Here is a 21,444-nt window from a genome sequence, read left to right as displayed (position 1 = left end):
CGTGGAAGGGATTTTGTATAAACAGTCAAAGATGAAGACTACACCTGCAGCCTAAAGTAGTTCAGTCCAGAAAATACCTTTATGTCATCTGTTATTTACTAGAAACAGGTCACAAACCTCTCTAATGAAACCTGGAAATCATAATTCGAACAGTGTGGAACAGCAAATGTGCAAGGAATGTGCAAGGGATGGGGGAGCAATTTAGTCACAGCACCTAAAAGAACCTGGTGGAACTCACGCGTAATCCCCCCTAACCAACTTTCTAGACTGAAAAAGCTGCTTGGACAAGCAGCGAAACATATCACACCAAAAGAAAAGAAGTCCAGTTGCCATGACTCAACCTCCAGATAATTCCACCTGGGTGACTGAGAATCTTCATCAGTATACTGGTGGAATAAGATTTAATAGAGTGGAGCCCAATTATTCACAAAAATGAATAATCCATAATATATGCATTTTATGGCAAAATCAATATTTTGCCGTAAGATTCTGTTGAGCATGGGAAGCACTCTTGTTAAGGCCTGCTTCTTTGTCTTATGTTTATGTTTTTAGTTATGATAGGGGGAAAAAACCGTCTAGTTTTATTTTCTACATAACGCTAGGCACCTCAGCCATACAGGTCTGGCCTACCAAATAGACAGAAACTGGTGTGGTTTGTGCTGTTGTGATAATAATGCATACAAAAGGTGCTATATGTGTTTTGGACTACAACTTCTATATTCTCCAGTTATCATTGCCAATAAGCACAGATTATGACAGCTTGATGCTCCAAATATCTGATGAGCACCAAGTTGCCTAAACAATGATAGTCAACTGATCAAATGTGTGTTTACATACTGAAGCTAAAGCACTTTCACAATTAACAAAGCGATTCTTCTCTGCATAACAGTTCCTGAGAATATAACAGTGCAGGAGGTAGGTACTACCTTTATATCTTTCTAAGAACTTTCCAACTGGCATCTAGCTGACCATTATGGAACAATATGATGGACCTCCCAGGCCATTAGTTCAATCCAGCATGGCTCTACTTATATTGGTTTGGCTAGAGCAAGCTCTCAGGTAAAGTGGCCATGAGCAAAATCAGGGACAATTCATCACAAGGTTTATAGATATTTCATCTTCAGATTAATTATTAATAGGTAGGTCGACACTTTTTTTAAAAACCATGACAGGAGCTGTGCCCAAAATGCTTCCCACAGCAGAAATCCTGGCATAATACAGCCATGCTGGCTAATGCAGGATAATGTCAATGGCTTCAGCTGCCTTGCTAATATTATCAAAGTAAAATGTGATTCTTGTTATGCTAAGAGGGTGTGCTCGGGAACTGAATCTCTTGTTGACTACAGCACTTGGGATCCAGTATTAAGAGGGAGGAGGGAGTAAAGAAATCAATTAAACCAAAAAGCCTGCAAAGCATTGTAATTAAAAATGAAAATGTAAAAGGCAGCTGGCCACAGCGTATGGATGCCATTAAACGAAGCCTCTATGGGAATAGCAATTCCTCTCATGCACAAGTGATAACTCAGGGAGAAAGAAAAGTGGCAATTCTTTAATACTTCTGCCCAGAGAGTTAAATATACTCTTATTTGATCTGCATTCACACTTACGCATAAGTGACTTACACAAAACATTACTGTAGGGATTATTTAGGAGTATCAGGAAGTCAAGTGTTGTTTTTGAAGCAAAAAAACTTTGGAATGGAAATTCAAGCCAACTACATTTATTTCCATATAGTATTAATTATTTTCATATAGTATTAATACCGTGATCTTCAATATAACTAAGTAGGCAAAGAATGTGTATACACTTTTAAAAAGTGTATTTTCCCTCAAGTGTGCCCAAGCTTGCAATGTGAACATCAACCACAGAACAACTCATTAGGGTTTTCAGACACATGGAGTAACTTCTTTTGAAGATCCTTTGCCTTTATGACCAATAGCAGTCAAGTCAGTCATGGCTTCCTACACCTGTCCACTCCAGCTGTAAAACACATATCTTTCTTTGTTTCGGCTATGATTTGTTTAAGATACAAAACTCTTGTTTCTTCAAGGCTCATAATTACCTGAATGTAAATTATGTTTTATGGAAACATCCAAACAGAAGAATGCTAAAGTTAAGTACCCATCTTTGAATTATTTACACATCATCTTTTCCAGTATTAAGTTCATTCACCTACTGTATCATAATTTTATTCCCCTGGATACTATTTCCACTTAACAAACAGTGCACACCAAAAAAGGAATTGGAAAAGAAATTCTGTCCCCTATAATGACTTGTTCAGTAAAGTCTTTACATTAAGTGAACTTAAGGCTACCTGCAATCCCAAGGAGAGTGAAGCGTGTTCTATTTTGTTAACTCAGTGCTAAAGCAATACTGTAATATATCTGAAAATGAGAGTCACTTCATAATCTGTTTGATTATATTTAAGTCTCCTGTATGCAAATAGTGTGTCGCAAAGAACTTCTCTTAGAATGGGGGTGCCGAAGTACTGGCCACAGGCAAACCACCACCAACCCTTCTGTAGCCTCCAGAAGCCCCCTTAACGCTTGGGGTTAAATGGCAAAATGGGTACTTTAGTTCTTGTTAAAACATAAGGAACTCTTTCACCTCTTAACTACCCCCTCCCCAAGTCTCCTCCACAAGAAGGTTCTGGAATGGGCCCCTCAAGCTGACAGAAATTTATCAAACAATTCTGTTTAACAAATGACATCCGGTACCACCACTGTCTAAAATTCATTCTGAAACAAACAGCACATATTACTAACCAGTCTCCCAACACTACTGTCCTTAAGAAAGAGATATCTTTGTACTTCAAAATTGCAACACAATCTGCTTTTCTTGTGGGACACCTCTGGAGAATATGCACTATTATCATACAAAGAGGGAAAATTAAACTAATGCAAGTGGATAAGGGGACAGAAGGGAATGCTACTGAGCTCTTTTCAAGACCTGGAGAATTGACGTGCAGGAGGGGATGCACTTTAAAAACAAAAACAACTGATGGCTTGAATAGGTGCATGCTTACAACATCAACTGAAGCCTGCGACTGCAATTTATTGGCCACCAACACCATAATGCTCTTCGAGCATCTCCTTTTACCCTTGCAACTATGAGATGCTGTGTCTTTGTGCTGAAATTGCGAACGTAACAGATCTTGCACTACATGATTCCTGAGTAGTACCTCTGTTCTGGAAAATTCCTTCCTTCCCTGTTTCACAGATACAGATGCACACACTTAACCTGGATAAAGTTTTTTTTAAATTATTATCTGCTCACCGAATATATTCAAATACAGAGTGCCCACTGAAGGGGCACAGAAGCAGATTTTCTCCATGTGAGATGCCCACAGAGACATGAGTGGGCACTATTCTCATGGCCCTTCACCATTCAAGACCACGTTTACAGCTTTATGGTTGTAAGTGAGAAACAGCACCACATATATTGTTTTAGAATTACTGTTTGTTATGTATTGTTGTGACTGGATTTTATTATGCAAATTATTGCTATATACCATTTAGAGTCAGATAAATTGAAGCAGCAGAGAATGATTATAAATAAATAACTGGGCCTCTCTTCTTTATCACTTACCATTGTCCCATTTTCACTACAGGTATTGGAGTTCCTTTATTTTTGGAAGATGAATTCACTTAATTAGATCTAATCAATACTGTGTTCAGTAGCTATTTCATAGTCCCAGAATTTGGCTATTACTTGTCTACAATACTCTCTCAGGCTTTGCCTTTTTATTCTTTTCATCCATGTTGAATAAAAAATATTAAGAAAAGTAATGGTACAATCATGCAAATTCTGCATTTATTAATAATGGCAGAAGAAAATGCGGAGAGGCAAATATCACTTTGAGCCAAAATGGAAATAAAACATTTAATGAAATGTGACAAGAGCATCTTTCCCAATCTATATAAGGAAATTCAACAAAGGCACTGCATTATGAGGCAAGAAGGGCTAAAAAATATGTAGCAAAGTTGAACAGCTCAGTGCATGGAGCTTAATTTTGCAATGATCTTCTCTACATATCAGCTGGTAAAGAATATGGAATTCAGAGAAGCAGAAGAATAAATCATGTGGCCAGACAAAAAACACAGAATGGCACATATAAGCTCTACCTTATTAGTATGTAGGCTACACAACTTTGTTGTTCAATATATCGCATGTGTGATTCCACTGGTAATTGCACACATATCCCCCACATCATGATGAAGTTTCCAGATGAAAGTCATGTTAGTCTTTGTGACAAAAATAACAAAGATCTGTGGCGCCTTAAGAACCAACACATTTATTAACTTCTTTAATTTTACTGGGAAGGGGCCTAGGAGCTACATTTATCACAAAACTGGCCAGATCAAAATGCCTACAGATTCTTTCCAAAAATTCTGCCAATCCAAATCGCTTACAGATGTAAAGATGACCAATGAGACAATTTAAATTGCTAAATACCCCTAGGAATTTATTATTTTGCAAGTCAGCCAAAACTCCCCAGTTTCTGAACCCAAAACGATAAAAAGGAAGAAAGTGGTCAGAGGGTTGGGAATCAAGCAACTCTTCTCAGGATCTGAATAGCTTCCAGAACATAAACCAGTGATCTACTTGGCATTGTCTGCTGCATTAAAACTGTATAAACTAGCAAAATAGGGTCAATTCCTGGGGGGAAAAGAAAAGATATTATATCTGAACTGTCTTCATAAATGCATATTAGCTCTGCAATTACAAAAGTGTTATATGTATTCAAATGCAAAACCACAGAACCAAATCAAGTTCTTATCAAGAAATGGAGAACATTTTATAAACATCTCAGATATGAATTTTCCAATTCTGGGTGACAGCTACTTTGTGACCACCAGATGGGGATAAAGACTTTTTCCAAAGATGGAGAATAATTTAAAAATGAAAGGCTGACTGCTAGAATGGAACTCAACAATAAAGGAAAACCCTAATGCATACTCTAGCTGTTCTTGAGCTACCATATTATGAAACTGGTATCATCTAAAGGGAAGTAAAATGCAGGGCACCATGGTCACAAGAAAGCAAAATCTAGCTGGTGGACTGGAGAATTAAAATTCTAATTTGAAAGCCTTTTGAGTTGGGAGGTCTGGCTGGAGGTTCTGCTCAGATGTCATGAATCAACCTAATATAGAGAAATCAGAAAGGAGGCAGCGACCATACACTGCTGCTTCAAATGAAAGGTAAAGGTAAGTGGGGAGCTTCAAGTGCTGACTGGAATGTGGCTGACTCAGAAGTAGTTCATAAACTGTCACTACAATCAGGACCAGAAATATTGGAACAAGGATAACTGTTTTGGCATTTGGCCTCTGTACAGCACCACACTGAAGTTGAAAGGAAATACACCCAGATGGGAGCGAAGTCAGGACTTTCAGCTGTGATTCAAGGGGGCACTAACCATTCAGGAAGTACAGCCAGCAACATACACACACCCATCGTTGGTGGCTCATAAGTAATGGAACAAACCAACATCATTACAAACATAAGGATCACCTTTAACACCTGGATGAAAATCCTTTGCAGTCAATGACTGCCTGAAGTCTGGAACCCATGGACGTGATCAAATGCTGAGTTTCCTCCCTCGAGATGCTTTGCCAGGCCTTTACTGCAGCTGCCTTCAGCTGCTGCTTGTTTGTGGGTCTGTCTGCCTTCAGTCTTGTCTTCAGTAAGTGAAAAGCATGCTCTATTGGGTTGAGATCAGGTGACTGACTTGGCCATTGAAGAACATCCCACTTCTTTGCCTTGAGAAACTCTTGGGTAGCTTTTGCTGTATGTTTTGGGTCATTATGCTTCTGCAATATGAAGTAGCGTCCTATCAGTTTGGCAGCATTGGGCTGAATCTGAGCAGAAAGTATAGCCCTATACACTTCAGAATTCATCCTGCTGCTTTTATCAGCAGTCAGGTCATCAATAAACACCAGTGACCCGGTTCCATTGGCAGCCATACATGTCCATGCCATAACACTGCCTCCACCATGTTTGACAGATGATGTGGTATGCTTTGGATCATGAGCTGTCCCTTTCCTTCTCCATGCTTTTCTCTTCCCATCATTCTGGTGCAAGTTAATCTTGGTTTCATCAGTCCAAAGAATCTTATTCCAGAACTGGGCAGGCTTTTGTAGGTGTTTGCTGGCAAAGTCTAATCTGGCCTTTCTGTTCTTGAGAATTACCAGTGGTTTGCACTGTGTTGTGAAGCTTCTACATTTACATTCATAAAGCCATTTCTTGACTGTAGATATTGACAATGACATGCCTACCTCCTCAAGAGCATTCTTGACCTGGCTAGATGCTGTGAAAAGGTTCTTCACCATGAGCAGAATTCTGTGGTCATCCACTTTAGTTGTCTTCTGTGTTCTTCCAGCCCTTTTGCTATTGCTGAGCTTGCCAATGAACCACCTCCAGGCCTTTTATCTGCTTGATTGGTCATGGGGTATCCAGGAAACAGGCCACACCTGGCAATGCAGCTGCTTGTCAGCCATTCATTCCATTACTTATGAGCCACCAACAATGGGGGTGTGTGTATATGCCACTGGCTGTACTTCCTGAATGATTAGTGCCCCTTGAATCACAGCTGAAAGTCCTGACTTCGCTCCCATCTGGGTGTGTTTCCTTTCAACTTCAGTGTGGTGGTATAGAGAGGCCAAATGGTAAAATAGTTATCCTTGTTCCAATATTTCTGGTCCTGACTATACCTAATTTAAGGAGAACTGAGCAAGATGCTGGCCAGCCTCTGTATGAGCTAGAAGGAGAAGAACTGCACTTGGGAAAGCAATGTCCCCAAGTAAAAAGACATGATTATGTTGACAGAGGCAAAGCCTTTGGTAAATGAGTAAGAATCTGACTTTGTGAAATTACTGAAATTAGAACAAGCTAGACTGAAGGTGGAGCATTATAAATACATTTCAAAAACTCAGTCACATTGCTTTAATTCAACAGTCATAAATGTTTGTTCTTCAAGATTCTTGTACAATTTGAACACTCTGTGACCTTTCTCCATTCATGATTCCAACTTATGTCTTAACTCTTTTTCTTTTCTTGCAATTGATCACCTGGCTTCCAACCTCTGGCTGCTTATTGACTTCTGTTATTCTGCTCTGTCAAGCAGACGTCAGAAGAGATTGTTTTATACATTGCTGAGTAGTCAGAGGTGACCCAGTGAATTAGTATTTTGTCCCATCTTCTAATTTTTTTATTATCATTATTTTTGCTATATCCTGAGCAGCTGGATTTTCCTGCCATTAATACTTTTTGAAGGCTAGCCATGAATTCCAGTTTATTTAGGCAGGCCCTCAAGTTTCAAGAATTTATACTAGCTAAGCCAGTAGTAAGTTCACATCTGGATCTTGATGGCATTTCTCTAATGCTGTATGCTTGAAGAACTTTTTTTTATTATTGTAATTACATTTTGTTATATACTGCTTTAGAGTCACTTGCCAAAAAGTATTCTATATGTCACTTCTTCCTTTCCTCCTTGTTAACACAAGAAGCATCTATATCCAGGTTTGACAGAGATACAAGGTTTGTGTCCAGTAGAAAGGCTAGATTACTATCCAACCATTGAGCTGAGAACAGTCCTTGGATATCTGCCAACATATATGAAGGGTGGTCAGGACACTATATTAGACTATTAGTATAGCACACACAGATATACAGACATATACAGACATTTTAGAATGTTCTAGGAGAATACCTTGCTTTTCAGAGTTACTATTTCCTTTACTTCTAACACTTTTGACCTGGGGACCAAAACCAAAAGGGCACCAAGGACCTCTGAAGCTGACAGTCCATCATGTTACAGCTAACAAAAAATAGCTATGATAAGAAAGGAAGACTTCCCACTGTTCTTGTAAAAGGTGCAGCTCTATCCAGCTGTGCAAAGCAACCAATTCAGGAAATATGAAGTAGGGATGCTAAAGTTCTGCAGGGCAAAGGCATTACAAACCCCAAGAGAAAAAAATGAGGCAATGTATCATTTAGCATTTATCTGGCATGAGATGCATATTATATTTAAGCAAAATGTACCTTAGGGCAAGTACAACATGATATTTAAATGAAGAATTTGAAATAAAAGAAGAGAAATATACTAAATATGGTAATAGTGGCATACAAGCATCTGGAGCTGCAAGAGCTGCTATGTAGTAAAGGATGTTTCACATCAGTTTGGAGGTTCATACTGTAAGCCCCACTTACTATCCAGAAGAACAGCAAGGGAGGCTCTACAAAATATTTCGCTTAAACAAAGTTGGAATATTTCACAAGTTATTTGTTCTAATGGAAGGAAACAATATAAATCAGGAAAAGCAGTTCCAAAAGACAGATACTGTTTGGGGAAAATAATACAAAATAATCTTACACAGGCATTCTTGACCAATGTGAATGCCTGTGAATGCCTACAATAGGCATTCTTGGAAAATAAAAATGGTAGCTGACTACAGTCAAATGCTTGTTAGCAGTGTCTCTACTTGTACTCTATAAAGAATGTGTTATGTATTTCTTTAAAGACTAGCTTAGAAATACAGAAAAAATTATTTAGGCCACCGAATCCCTTGGATTAAAGTTCTGAGTTAAAGCATCCGTGCTCCAGCCTCTCCCTCAACACAATGAAAGGGAGACCACCTTCTGCTTTGGTAACTGTTTCTACTGTCTAACTGCTCTTAGCATTATGATGTTTTCCTACATTTAACTTTCCTAGGAAGTTAAAACCATTACACCATGTCCTGTCCCCTGTTACAATAAAGAATGGGTCCTGGTCTTCTGTGTGACGTCTTTTCAGGTACTTGGAACATTCATAACTAAATTAGACACATTTTTATTTGAATTAATTAAAATATGTTATTCCTCCAAAAGGAAAATAACACTGCATTTACAATGATTCCCCTTCCCATCAGGAAAAAAAATTAGAGGGGAAAAACCTGCCTCAGTTATTGTATTCTCCATAAATCTAGAGTAAAACATCCCTTCCATTTTAAAGGTTAATTATTTAGGGAAAAACTAGTCTTCCTTTCAGGCGAATAGGAACAGATTTCTTAATGATGTGCAAGTGCAGTCCTCAATTATACAATAATGTTTCAGCCTGTGAACTGAATACTATCTTTAAATGAGGCTTTCAGAACTAATGCAGGAAATCCATTGCTTCAATCATCACATTGGTCAAGTACTTCAACAGTCAATTAAGCTTATTAATCAAGAGTGCCTCAGCAAATCTGAGACATGTTGCATAGATCGGTTCTAATGCTTCTGAGCCTCCTCTCCCATTCTCTTGGCATGTGCATGGCAAAGACAGAATTTCACTTTCAAATGCATTTTTAATCAACTAATGGCCAAGAAAGATGGATTTACAGCAGCATATTGATGTGTAACTCATAATAGTTACAAACTGTTTTTCAGCTCTCTCACATCATTTTTTTAGGAATGATACTTTCATTCTAACCTTTTTTTTCCTGTGCACAGTACTGTACAAGGGAAGGGCCAGGTTTCATTGAGGGCAAATGGAATAGAAACAGTAAACGTCAAGTCTGAATATTTAATCCTCATTAGAATGATCTCCTCCATGTTTGCTTTTTCCTTTTTTATATCCTAATTTGTGTTGATATTTCTCTTACTTGAGCAACTGCATGTACAGTATTCCAATACAGGGCTGGCTTCCTCTTGATTATAATATCACAGAGTGCGTCAACAACACATATTACAATTTAGCCTGATACTATAACCTGGCTACTTCAGACTGATTGTAGGTTATGGGGATCTGAGGTATGGAGATGAGCAACATCTTTAAACACAGAGAAAATATGGGGTGGCTGGTGTGGGTCTTCCGGGCTGTGTGGCCGTGTTCTTGAAGTTTTGTTTCCTAACGTTTCGCCAGCACATGTGACCGGCATCTTCAGAGTGCAGGAGCACAGACAGAAGCAGTTCTCTCTGTGCCCAGGGTGTTGTGACCCTTTTGTGGGTATTTATAGAGATCTGGGGGGAGGGGGATTGGGTGTGTGTGTGGGGGGTTGAGTTACTGAGTGGCTGCTTGTTTTGGTGTCAGAATCTGTGTGTATCTTCCTGGGGATTAGGCAGGGTTTTTTCTTCCATTGAATTGTTAACGAGGGGCTGCTGGGGGTGATTAGCAAGTTCATTGTGTGAACTGTTCACATGTCCTAGTGGTTGAGCTGAGTTCGTTGACCTTTTGCAGGCTGTATTTTTCAGGATTGGTAGCCAGGTTTTGTTGATTTTTAGACTCTCCTCTTTTTTATTGAAACTGTGCTGGTGTTTGTGAATCTCAAAGGCTTCCCGGTATAGCCTGGTATAGTGGCTGTTGGTGTTGTCCAGTATCTCTGTGTTTTCAAATAGGATTTTGTGTCCAGTGTGCTTGAGAGCATGTTCAGCTACTGCAGATTTTTCTGGTTGCTGTAGTCTGCAGTGCCTTTCGTGTTCTTTTATCCTGGTATGGATGCTGCGTTTTGTGGTCCCAATGTATACTTGCCCGCAACTGCATGGTATGCGGTATACTCCTGCGGCGGTGAGGGGATCCCTTTTGTCTTTTGCTGATTTTAGCACTTCTTGTACTTTCTGGTGGGGTCTGAAGATTGTTTGGAAATTGTGTTTTTCCATCAGTTTTCCCATGTGGTCTGTGACCCCTTTGATATAGGGCAGAAATACTTTGTTGGTGGGTGGCTGTTTTTCTTCTTCAGTCGCATGTTGCTTTCTTGGTTTGATGGCTCTTTTTATTTCATTTTTGGAGTAGCCATTCGCTTGTAGGACCCAATTAAGGTGGTTAAGTTCAGAGTTTAGGAATTGGGTTTCGCAGATCCGACTGGCACGATCCATGAAGGTTTTGATAATGCCTCTTTTCTGACGTGGGTGGTGGTTGGAGTTTTTGTGTAGGTACCGGTCTGTGTGGGTAGGTTTTCTGTAGACTTTGTGTCCTAATTTGAGGTCTGGTTTGCGTATGACCAACATGTCTAGGAATGGAAGTTGGCCGTCCACTTCTTTTTCCATGGTGAATTGTATATTGGGGTGGACGCTGTTTAGGTGGTTCAGGAACTTCTCTAGGTCTTCTTCATCCTGACTCCAAATTGCAAAGGTGTCATCGACAAATCGGAACCGGACTGTTGGGGTAGCGGGTGCAGTTTCTAAAGCCCGTTTTTCAAAATGTTCCATGTAGAAACAGTCTGGTTCCGACACCAACAGCCACTATACCAGGCTATACCGGGAAGCCATTGAGATTCACAAACACCAGCACAGTTTCAACAAAAAAGAGGAGAGTCTAAAAATCAACAAAACCTGGCTACCAATCCTGAAAAATACAGCCTGCAAAAGGTCAACGAACTCAGCTCAACCACTAGGACATGTGAACAGTTCACACAATGAACTTGCTAATCACCCCCAGCAGCCCCTCGTTAACAATTCAATAGAAGAAAAAACCCTGCCTAATCCCCAGGAAGATACACACAGATTCTGACACCAAAACAAGCAGCCACTCAGTAACTCAACCCCCCCACACACACACCCAATCCCCCCTCCCCCCCCAGATCTCTATAAATACCCACAAAAGGGTCACAACACCCTGGGCACAGAGAGAACTGCTTCTGTCTGTGCTCCTGCACTCTGAAGATGCCGGTCACAGGTGCTGGCGAAACGTTAGGAAACAAAACGAACACACAGCCCGGAAGACCCACACCAGCCATCGTATGCTGGCCGTGAAAGCCTTCGACAATACAAAATATGGGGTGCTTAATTTCACTGAAAACAATGTTTTCCTTGGCTCTTAGGTACTGAAAGAGAATGGGCCAGCATCCAGGACAGGCAGGGAGAGGAATTGTGGGAGTTGTCGCCCCCAACCTCCTGTGTCAATTGAACACCTCTTTTCTTTTGCTTTTGGCCCTCTTCTTATAACAAGTCGAACTGTTAATCTCAGTGGAGGAGATGTTAGTGCGTAGAGTTAGCTGATCCAGTCAGCCAACCTTAAAGGGATTAAATTTAGCTCAAAACAAATGCAGTTATGCATAAAATCAGTCCCACAGAGTTAGTCATTTTTGTAGGAATATCTAAACCCGGTCAACTGACCTGTTTTGCCTATCTGGTTCTCAAAGAAAAGGCACTGGAGACAAAGAGTGGTGAAAAATCAAGCCTCTCCATTAAAGGTCTTCCTGCACAGAATATATTGCACAAACACTGATTGTCTATAGTAGCCAAGCCAAAACTCTACTGGCTAATGAAGAGAGAGAGAGAGAGTAGTACAGTACAATGAAGCTTTGCCAGTATTTTTCTGGAACAAGGTACTCAAGAGACGGTGGGCAAGGACTCCATATTCTCAGATCCAGTTAGTGTGATTGTATGCTGCTGCTTAAGCTACCGGTAAGATATTTGATTAGCTTGGTGGCTGATGAGTGGGCTAAGCATTTTGGGTGGACAAGCTCTCAGCAAAATAGCCCCAAACTATCAATTAAGTTTTCATTGCCAACCTACTGATGCAGTAAGGGAGAAATAACAGTGCATTTATTTATTTATCAAATTTGTCACCGCCCATTTCATTAAAATGACTCTGGGCAGTTTACAAAGCGGTTAAAATCAATTAAAATTACAGTATACAATAATCCTAAATAAATAGAAGTTTTACTTTCCTTATTGCCATAGCGTAGGCTCAAATTTCAGCTGGCACTCATGCTTGGTCACTTTTTATCTTCCTCCACATGCTTCAGGTACCTCTTCAGCTACTGTATCTCCAAAAGGTCCTTGATAAACCAGGGAACTCTTTAGAATTGACTAACAGGAAGGGGCTCTTCAAGAGCAATCTCGTCAAGTGCCTAGGCCACCACCTGTGGCCAGGGCACATATGGACTATTTCTGGGTTTCTCAAATGCATCTGTTTAACCAGTTTGAGAACAGAATATGGGATTGCATAGGTCTTTGGTCTGATCCCATAGGTTTCTTCTTACATTATTGAGAACATGCTTTTAAGAACATAAACCCTTTCATTCCATGACTGAACACACTGAGAAGGCCTAAAGTGATTCAATTTATTTATTTAATCAATTTATATAGCGGCCCATCTCACCATAGGCGACTCTGGGCGGCATACAACAGAGCTAAAAACAGTAGCTTGTTGTACGCCACCCAGAGTCGCCTGTGGTGAGATGGGCAGCTATAAAAATTAATTTAATAAATAAAATATAAATAAATAAAACAGTAAAATACATTAAAATATATAAAACAAAATAAAACAGAAAATAAAAGGAAGTTAAAAAGAAGGGAGCCACCTCACTAATTCCCCCATCCCCTGGAGTCCCCAGGCCTGCTGGCATAACCAATTCTTAAGGGACCTCTGGAAACTCAACAATGACGAGGCCAATCTCACCTCAGGGGGGAGAAGACTCCACAGCACAGGCACCACAGCAGACAAGGCCCACTGCCTGGGGCCTGCCAAATGTATTTCCCTAGGTAATGGAACCTGTAACATGCCCTCTCTGCTGGATCCGGTAGGACGGGCAGATGAAATTGGGGAGAGGCAGTCCCTCAGATAGCCTGGCCTCATGCCATGAAAGGCGTAAAAGGTCAACATCAGCACTTTGAATTAGACCTGGAAACAAACTGGTAACCAATTCAGCTCACAAAGCAGAGGTATAACATGTGTTCTACTAGAAACACACATAACTGCTCACACCGCTACCTTTTGCACCAGCTGAAGTTTCCAGATACTCTTCAAGGGCAGCCCCATTTAATTTGCTAGTTAGAAGAGATCAAGGTCCCTCACTCTTGCTGGCACCTTACTCCATCTATGGAGTTTCACTTTGTTTTGCTTTTGAACGAAATGACTGGTGGAGTCCTTTCCTATATGAAGAAAACAGAGGAAGGAAGCATGAGATCCATTTCATGTTTGACTCACCTCAAAGAAAACTACCATAGAGATGGTAGAGATGGCAATGGCCAGCAACTCACGGAATACAAGTTATAAATACCTACTATTTGCATCATCTTCATCTTCAAGGCCAGGTGTAACTGCCTGTAAATACCAGCTGCTGCAAAGTAGCATCATGGAAGACCAGCAGGGGAAGACACTTCTCCTCAGGTTCTAACTGACCACTGTGGGAAACAACATGCTAGAATAGGCAGCCCTCAGTTTGATCTACTATCCTTCACGTTTGAGAGACTGCAAAGTGAGGACAACTTTGCCACAGCACAGGAAAAACCATTTCAGTCCATTGAGCTCCATCTTTCAGCCACATTAATATTAATAATAGGGTGTGGGTGCATGTCTAGATTAATCCTATCTTTTTTTTCCCTCTCTCAACATCTATACCCAATGTCCATTCATGTAAGATAAACAAAAACACTTGCCCTCCATACAATTAACTGGGAGTTGAATTTCTTCTCCTGCGGTTTTCTTAATACTAGTATCATCCAGATTTGGGGGGGCCAAAACATGGCTAAAGGCTAGAAATTTTGGGACCTGTAATCCCCAAAACTCTGGAGGGCATCATATTGGGCAAGCCTGTTGTAATATGTTTCTCCATCAAAGGAGGAATGAATATTAGAGATGAGGGAGTTTTTTTCTCATTCTCATCTCACCAGAAAACAACTGCTTGTTATGCTTTTCTGCAAAAGAAAATGCATTGTTCTCCCGAGGCCAGAATTTTCCAAGTAGCTAGTTAATTCAAATCTTAAAGTTTCCTATTCATTTAAAAGACACAGAGATTTATACACAGAAACACACAGACATGCATATTCTTTCTTTTCCAAAGAACTGAAAGCCTATTCTGATATGATTTCAGGAAAATGTGACTCATTAATGTCTGGTTCCGAATTCAGTATCTTGCTAGTTTGGCAATCATTTAATTTCAGTGCAAAGCTCTTTATGTAGAAGGAGTTGCTGATTCATTGCATACTATGCAATGGGTTGATCTGGATGGCACCAATAATGCAATTTTTCCATTTCAAGCCAATTTTGAATATATCTTCAACTGGGTATGCGAAGCAATAATTAAGAGTGCTTCCAAAAATCTTCAGAATGAACCCTTTTCTTGATTAAGACGGCATGTCGCTGCTTTGGTTTTTTTAATTACTGCTTTAGATGTCTGATTTATCCAGACTGCAGTTCTTTCTCTATCCCCATTCTGCTTCACTTCTGCAAAATGAGCGCTACTGATACACACCAGAATACTATTAAGGCTATGCAACACAGCCCAAGCTGAAGCTAGAGACACAAAACGTAATACAGAAGATAAGAACTATTTTTCATTATTTGCAGTGTTTAGCTGTCACTGAAAAATGCTTCCAAGAATTAAATGAAAGCTTCCATTATAAGGACATGAGCTACAGAAAATTATTTTAAAAGACAGTTCTAATTTAAACAAGCCTGCACACCAATTCAACCAAGTGATCTGTAATCTCCTTCCTCTGGTGCATCAGAAAAGTTTGTGCTTTTTTCCCCCTATTTCAAACAAATAGGAACTTTCCATGGATCACTGAAACCCATTTACCAGATCAGACCTCACAGCAAGCTATAGTTTGATTCAAATTGGAAGCAAGGATTAAGATTCCATTTTTTACACAGAGAGGAAGAGGAGGAGATGTACACATGCACAACACCTGCACAATATTGCTCAGTGTCATAGCACAGAGAACCATCCAGAGAAGGCCAATATCTTTTAAACCAGATGCTATGAATTCTAACTCCACAGGAAATTACTTCTTGACCCCTTCCCCCAATTCATCTTCTCCACATTAATTCTGACATATCCATGCATATTATTTTTTACTTCCTTACTGCGCATACACACTGATTTTGTCCATAGCAAAAAGCATTTTTAAATCTCCTCTATCTGGGCGAGAAATAATCCACCTAAAGCAATGTGCTTGTCAGAGCATTGTAACAGGAACCCTGTAGTAACAGGCACCAAAAGAGTTCACAGAAGGGGAAGCATAACACTGTTGCTCTTTCCAGGCAAAAATTCCTTAACATTTGTTTAAAAAATACATTATACAGTAAGCACTATCATGAAATAACAGCAACAGCAAGTGAATTTTTACTGCAATGCATGAAAAGAGGTGCTTCTTCTGCCTCTGATGACAATGTAATTTGGTTGGTCTTGAAGACCATCTCAGAACTGAGCTGCAACCATGCACAGAAACCAGGGTGAAAGTCGTTAAAACAGGATAGGCAACCTGTTAACCCTGAGTCACAGATGTTCTCCAATATTTTTTTTGCAGTTATTGGAAGCTCCTTCTGCCTATATAGGAAAACCAAAAGCATAGTTCCCCACTATTTTGAACTGCAAATAGATGAAAACTGGAATGTCAGCCCTAAAACAGATATATCACAATTAAAAAAAAATCCCTTTAGCTTTCCCCCAAACCATCCCCCACCTGTCTATGTGATAAGCTGTGATGCCCTGTGCAATGCTCACATCCTTTTGCCACCAAAAGATTGGACATCACTGCATTCAAGAGATCTACAGAGAAAGAACTCTGAATTGTGTTTAAATCCTGTTTAAACCCACTTTTGCAAATAGAAGAATCCTTCCTTTTCCGTGCAATTGCTGCCTTCCCAATGTCCTGCCTTTCCTGGTTTTTCTGCACGTAGACCTTTCAAGGTCAGGATATGTGTTCCATGTAACTAACTTGGACCATGGCAGTCTTTCTGGTTCCTCCTCTGAGAATTAGCTAAAAATGTGTATGCCTATCTCAAAATCCTGATAATACTGTACCATTTTTCTTACCATTCAATTGTCAGGTCTGCAATCATTAGGAATTTCTTTAGAGGAGCTTTCTACAACTCGATACCTTCAATATGTGTCACAAGATTTATTCCCAGAATTCTCTGCCATGCTAGCTGGAAATACTAGTAGCTGCAGTCCTAAAACATCTGGAGAATCCCAGATTGGAGAAGGCTCATTTATAGAGTTAAAAGCAGTAGTCCTATAGTCACTATCACCTTCCAAATAGATATAATGGCTTCAGTGACTAGCTGAGAAAGCTAATTTTAGAAACTTAACACAAGCTTTAGGATGAAACAGCACGACATAGCTCAGAAAGAACAACTGATATCAAGGTGAAATGTGTCACCTAATGTATCATGTATGAAAACACTCAACTGTTAAATCTAGCAAATTGAGAGCTTTTCTTACAGTGTAGTTTTAATAGAATATGCTGTTGTCTCAATTATTCTGAGAAATAATAATCAATTATTTCTGAGAAATAGTAATTTCTCAATTATTTCTGAGAAATAATAATATTCTGCTCTTATACTAATTAGGAGAATTTAAATCTTTAATACTGTAATACAAATACAGACATAACAGAGTAAATAAATCTTTCACCTAAGTCAGAAAATCTCACAACTTAGGTAGAGTAAGGTTCAGTGTTCATGTTCAATGTTCACAACTAAACATGGTACCAAAGTCTTCAACAGAACAAATCGTACTTAATCCATACTTAACAGTTAAAAGGTTCAAGCCTCCGTATAGCCATATATTAAAATTCAATTGACATAAATGGATAATTCAACAGAAAAACTGAGAAAACCAATTTACGTTAAAAGACTGCATATATAAAACATTGCTAAATAAAATTAGTACATAAAGCTACTAGATCAAAATATGTCTTTTAAGCTGGATTTGTCCATATCTTGTAAATGGGAACGTAAGAAATGGACCAATTCTCATACATATAAAGATAGTTATTATTGAACAATGTTTCTGGGAAATACAGTAGAGTGTTAGAAGGGTGTTATGCTCTCCTGGTCATCCACTTAAACAATGGGTTACATGCATTACATTGAATTCAATCACAGGGGCAAAAATAATACCCCATAATTACTACAGTCAATGTGTAAAATGGCTGTCAGAAAAAAAATGGCAGTTCTATAGGAGAGTGCCCCAGCTGGATATCTCTGGATTACAGCTACCCTGCTGATCCTTGTTATGCTATCCATGCTTGATTGATTGCATTAAATCTATATTTTTTCTCATCTTCAGAAGCAAAAGGGAATAAAGGAAATTTTTGGCCTGTTTGAAACAGCGAGTCAGTTCTCATTCCATGCAGTCAGCAGATGACCACAGTCTCTCAATGCAGATTCTACCATGAGATAGCATAAAGAAAATTATGACCAAAATACTACTGGGATATATCTAATGCAAACTTGCATATAATTAAGGAAGTAACTGAGCCAGGAAGGAATTAAAATGATATGGGTACTTCCAAGTAAAACACATAATTCTAACATCTTTAGAATATAGAATCCATACTCATTTTATCTTTAATAAGTCTGCTTCCCATCAAAAATAATTTCAAAGTCACAAAATAACAATTTATACCACCATACATCTCAAATGTGCTAACCTTAGAGCTTCTAACTTTATTTTATGGGTTTTTTGCCTCTATTAAATCTTTACAAAAGAGAAGGCAAGTTCTGAAATTCCAACGATTCTCTCTTTGTGTTCACTATTTCAAAAACATATTATTTAAGCAAAAAGAAAAGCATATTATTTAAGTGTACACTTAAAATCTAACATTTTGACTCACATGATCAAAAAGCAATAATATACACAAATCTATACAAATGTTAGATTTCTTGCAACTCACAAAAACATTGATAGAATGCTATAGCATTATACAGTAATTTATTATTGCTATATTATCAGTACTACTAACTTGTGAGCTATAATGAAATAATTCTCCTTAGTGTAGGGTTTTTTAATCATTAGACTGCTTAACCAACTCACAAAGTATAAGCCAACCAACCCACCACCCAAGGTTTTACCCAAAAAAGTGTTGTTCAAGTTATTCATCAAGACATTTTTTAAATATCTTGCAAAGTAGCACTGGACATCTTCTGTTCTCTTCATCGGTAACTACTCCCCCATATCCTTCAGTTTCCTACTACAGCCAGGGCGTATTTTTGCCCAAATCATTGGAACTTACCTTTGGCCAGCAAGACCGGTCTACTGGGTTTCTTGAGTTGGAGGTGGAGACCCTCAGACCATGATTTAGACTTAGGAAAATGCCTAAAGAGCTTCCGGATTCTCTTTGTTACTAGCCCAAAGCAAGCTGCAGCTCCTGCTTCTCCTTCTGTCATTCTTCTAACAGAAGATCAATAGTTTCTTTGGGCACACCAGACAGGCAGGCAAGTGCTTGAATGTGGAATGTTACCTAAAGCAGCAAATGTATTACCTCTACAATTTATTTATGTTTCAAAATTGAGAGTCCTGCGCTTGTAGTTCCCTTGCCTTTTTGTCTCCTTTTTTTCCCCCCAAACTAAAAGCAAACACTGCAGTCCACAAACTTCCAGGGCAGCTTCTGTAACGCATGGAAAACTTTCTATTTCTGGGACTTTTTGCCTGATAAGATAAAGCAACATAACGGAAGAGGCTACAGTAAAGAGAGAGCCAGAAGCCATCTCTTTTTTTAGGAAAGCTTCTTTCAAATATCCTTAGCTTTCACAATCTTTTGCTTTAGTTTTGAATTAAGATTATTTTAGACTTTAATTAAACCAGTTATCTTAATATGCTGCATCTTTAAGGATATTAATACATTAAAAACAGGCCTGTGGGTAATAATGCTATTATGAATAGGTAACCAAAGTAATACCAACAATAACAGTAACAATAGAATTAGACACTCCTGACATTATTTTTCCAACCACAACTCCTCTTTGTACTGACAGAATAGGGACCTAGCCTGGAAGGAGAAGCTCCTGTGTTATTTGTTTTAAAGTTGTTAGAAGTACACGTGTACATTTTCCACAAGAACAAATAACAAAACTCTCAAAATATTGATGAATATTTGCACATTGTATAGTCAAGTGGACATGCCTAGTGACATAAATAAAGCTGATTCATGGACACCAGTTGGTAAGTACTCACAATAGTTCTGTAATCATCTTCTACACATCCACAAATACCTTGCCATATTCCCACATGCTTGGTCATGAATCACCTCTTCGTGAACTAGAGTTAATGATTCAAGTATTAGAAACTGTGATTTGACCAAAAGAACACTGGGGCAGGGACATGTAGGTGGATTAGAAATACAGTTTACTATAGCAAAGGTGTCTAGAAAGATCCAATCAGTTTTACAGGTAGTCCTTGTTTAGCAACTACAATTGGGACCTGCAACTCAGTTGTTAAGTGAAGCGGTTGCTAAGTGAAACTGCAACTGTGCTTACGATCTTACTTCAGCTGTCCTTTGCTTTACAGACCCGCAAAGGTCTGTAAAGCAAGGATTGGTCATGAAGTTACTTTTTCATCACGGTTGTAACTGCAAATGGTTGTCATCCAAGGCAGGCGCTAAAAAAGGATTACCTGTTATTTCTATTTTAGTGTAAGCAAATCTTAACTGCTTTTGCCATTTTTGCAGCTGCTGTTAAGAATGTACTGCATCACAACAACATAATGTCTCCATTTTACAAAGACACAGGTGATTTCTATAACTTCCAGTTCTTTTTCAATTACTGGAACAGTCTTTGGCTAGGGATTTAGGGACTTGTAGTCCAACACAGCAGATGAGAAGACTGCATTAGAACATTCAACAAGTTGTTGTTTATGAGATTTGTACACCTAGCTTACTAGCCACATTTTTCAGCAGAATGTATAAAAATACAACTTTGCACATCTGAATCCTATTCTTCTTCCAAGGAACTCACAGGTTTATCTCACTATATTCCCAGCACTGAAGATAATTTACAAGAGAGTAAGCAGGGATTAGAATTCAAATTTCTCACTCCATTGAGTAATAAAATACAATTTGCATCCAATTCTATGCATTTATTCAGAAGTCGGTCTAAATTCAGTGCTCTCTCCTAACTGTGTATCTCTAAGAACTGTAGAATTCTATTTCCTCTTCTCTCTTGTAAAGAGAGTTTGTGATAGTTTCACATAATTTACTTGTAAGAAAATAGCATTCACTGTATCCTGGAGGGAAATTATAGCTTCTTTATCCAGGCCAAAATCTCTGCTGCATCTTTCCTTTCCTTTCCTTTCCTTTCCTTTCCTTTCCTTTCCTTTCCTTTCCTTTCCTTTCCTTTCCTTTCCTTTCCTTTCCCTCCTTCCTTCCCTCCTTCCTTCCTCTCTCTCTCTCTCTCTCTCTCTCTCTCTCTCTCTCACACACACACACACACACACACCTCTTTAAAAGATGGAATTCATTTTCCATCTGTAGGTATTGAACATGCATGACAATACAGTTATATGCAATATCTTGATTATATAAAATAGCTTTCAGATGGCAGCTGAAGCTACTGTACTTGATCACATGAGCTGTGAAAACTCAGAAGAGGGTTTGCCAGTTCACTAGGAGGAATCAAACAACTCATGTTATATGGACATATTTAGTGTTAATCAACTCTATAGCAAAAGGAAGATATAAGCTCTATTAGCTGCTCTTAAAAATAATTTTAATATTGCAAGTTACTGCATTCAAAGTCCTAAAACCTGGCCACACTGG

General features: G+C 39.0%; 1 protein-coding gene across 3 annotated transcripts in view; it reads right to left on the bottom strand.

Annotated features, from left to right (window-relative positions):
- The window catches only part of RASSF5 (Ras association domain family member 5), a 93,212-nt gene that overhangs the window by 59,649 nt on the left and 12,119 nt on the right, over nucleotides 1–21,444 (bottom strand). The window contains exon 1 of one of the 3 annotated variants that reach the window (XM_088154171.1): nucleotides 18,925–19,285. The exons of the other annotated variants lie outside the window; for them this stretch is intronic. Within the exon in view, the coding sequence (XP_088010297.1) occupies nucleotides 18,925–19,078 (154 nt within the window). The 5' untranslated portion in view covers nucleotides 19,079–19,285. Of the gene's footprint in view, nucleotides 1–18,924; nucleotides 19,286–21,444 lie in introns of those variants that run through there. 3 annotated transcript variants of the gene reach the window in all.

Source organism: Python bivittatus, unplaced genomic scaffold (genome assembly GCF_059951505.1).
Source record: "Python bivittatus isolate LINGU-HERP-01145 unplaced genomic scaffold, Pbiv_v1 ctg000700_np1212, whole genome shotgun sequence".
NCBI lineage: Eukaryota > Metazoa > Chordata > Lepidosauria > Squamata > Pythonidae > Python > Python bivittatus.
Note: the sequence above shows the minus strand (reverse complement) of the source record. Positions and strands in the feature narration are given on the sequence as shown.